This window comes from Rutidosis leptorrhynchoides, chromosome 11, assembly GCF_046630445.1.
Source record: "Rutidosis leptorrhynchoides isolate AG116_Rl617_1_P2 chromosome 11, CSIRO_AGI_Rlap_v1, whole genome shotgun sequence".
Lineage (NCBI taxonomy): Eukaryota > Viridiplantae > Streptophyta > Magnoliopsida > Asterales > Asteraceae > Rutidosis > Rutidosis leptorrhynchoides.
In genome coordinates, this window is record NC_092343.1 from 307,125,767 (window position 1) to 307,127,114 (window position 1,348).

General features: G+C 37.8%; 1 protein-coding gene across 1 annotated transcript; it reads right to left on the reverse strand.

Moving 5' to 3' along the window:
- Positions 1–557: 557 nt before the first annotated feature.
- LOC139875631 (uncharacterized) lies at positions 558–1,109 on the reverse strand. Its single transcript, XM_071862953.1, has one exon. The coding sequence runs from the start codon at positions 1,107–1,109 to the stop codon at positions 558–560; it is 552 nt and encodes a 183-aa protein (XP_071719054.1).
- Between the last annotated feature and the right edge of the window lie 239 nt (positions 1,110–1,348).

Genomic DNA, 1,348 nt, shown 5'->3' on the forward strand with positions numbered 1-1,348 from the left:
CCCGCTAGACCGAAAAAGTATCAAACGAATTACTTCCTTGGATCCATCTTAAACTGTCACCCGTATCCTTTAATTCAGGTAGAGAAAGAGCTTGTAACTGTGGATATTTGAGCATCCATTCATTAGGCCATTTCCAGGATGTGAGGTCTAATATATCAATAAGCTTGGTATGCCACGTGAAACCTACTACAAAAATATCATTATGCTCGATTATATCACCCAATGGCCCTAGGTGCTCCATTGGTCAAACCATGTTGATAGGTTATTTCCATCACCAATTGAGCATCCAAAAAATTTACGAATAGTGTTTCTTATTAAAAGAAGTTTTCTCCAGCTCCAACTAGCATTAGCCATAACTTGAACTTTCCAGAAATGTTTGTCCGCTAACTTGTGAGTATGAACCCATTTAATCCAAATAGACTCTTTACTTGATAAGAGTCTCCAAATATGAGAAGCCATGAGAGCTACGTTCCAATATTTTAACCGTTTAATACCAAGACCACCCTCGTCTTTAGAACGACACACATCATCCCATTTAACTTTAGCTTTACCCCGGTTCATGGTACCTTGACACCAAGAAAGCCACGCATAATCTTCTCAATATCTTTGATAATCGCATCTGATAATATAAACACCGAACACCAATAAACTTTCCTAGAAATAAGGACCGAGATAATCAATTGAACTCTACCGGCAAATGATAGAAACTTATTTTTCCAATCCTTCACCTTACTTTTCACCCTTTCCACGAGAATTTTACAATCTCTATACATAAGCCGAGACGAGACTAACGGAACTCCCAAGTATCGAACCGGTAGATGCCCTTCATCAAAATGCATAATCGCTAAAAGTTGGGCTTTTAATTGATTGGAAACATTAGAGAAAAAATCCATACTCTTAGACAAACTTGGCACAAGACCCGAGCATCTTTTGAATTCTTCCAATGATTCGCGAAGAACCGATACAGAACTAGCATTAGTGTGAGAAAAAATAAACAGATCATCTGCAAAACATAAATTAATTATCTTTAATTTCTCACATCTCGCATGAAACTTAAATCGGGGTTCCATTCGAACATTACGTTTGAGGATAAGAGTCAACACCTCCATTACTAGTATAAATAAGTAAGGGGACAACGGGTCACCTTGACGAAGACCTCATTTCCCCTTAAAATAACCATGCAAGCCACCATTAATGTTGATAGAATATGACGTGGTGGAAACACACTTCATAATCCAATTAACCATCTTCAAAGGATACCCAAAATAGATGAGCATTTGATGAAGAAACTCCCAATCCACGGTATCATATGCTTTTTGAATATCAACTTTGAAAGCACACCGAGGCT

Bases quoted from the DNA above. Each gene is read 5' to 3' on its own strand.
- LOC139875631 (XM_071862953.1), bottom strand. From the start codon at position 1,109: ATGGAGGTGTTGACTCTTATCCTCAAACGTAATGTTCGAATGGAACCC.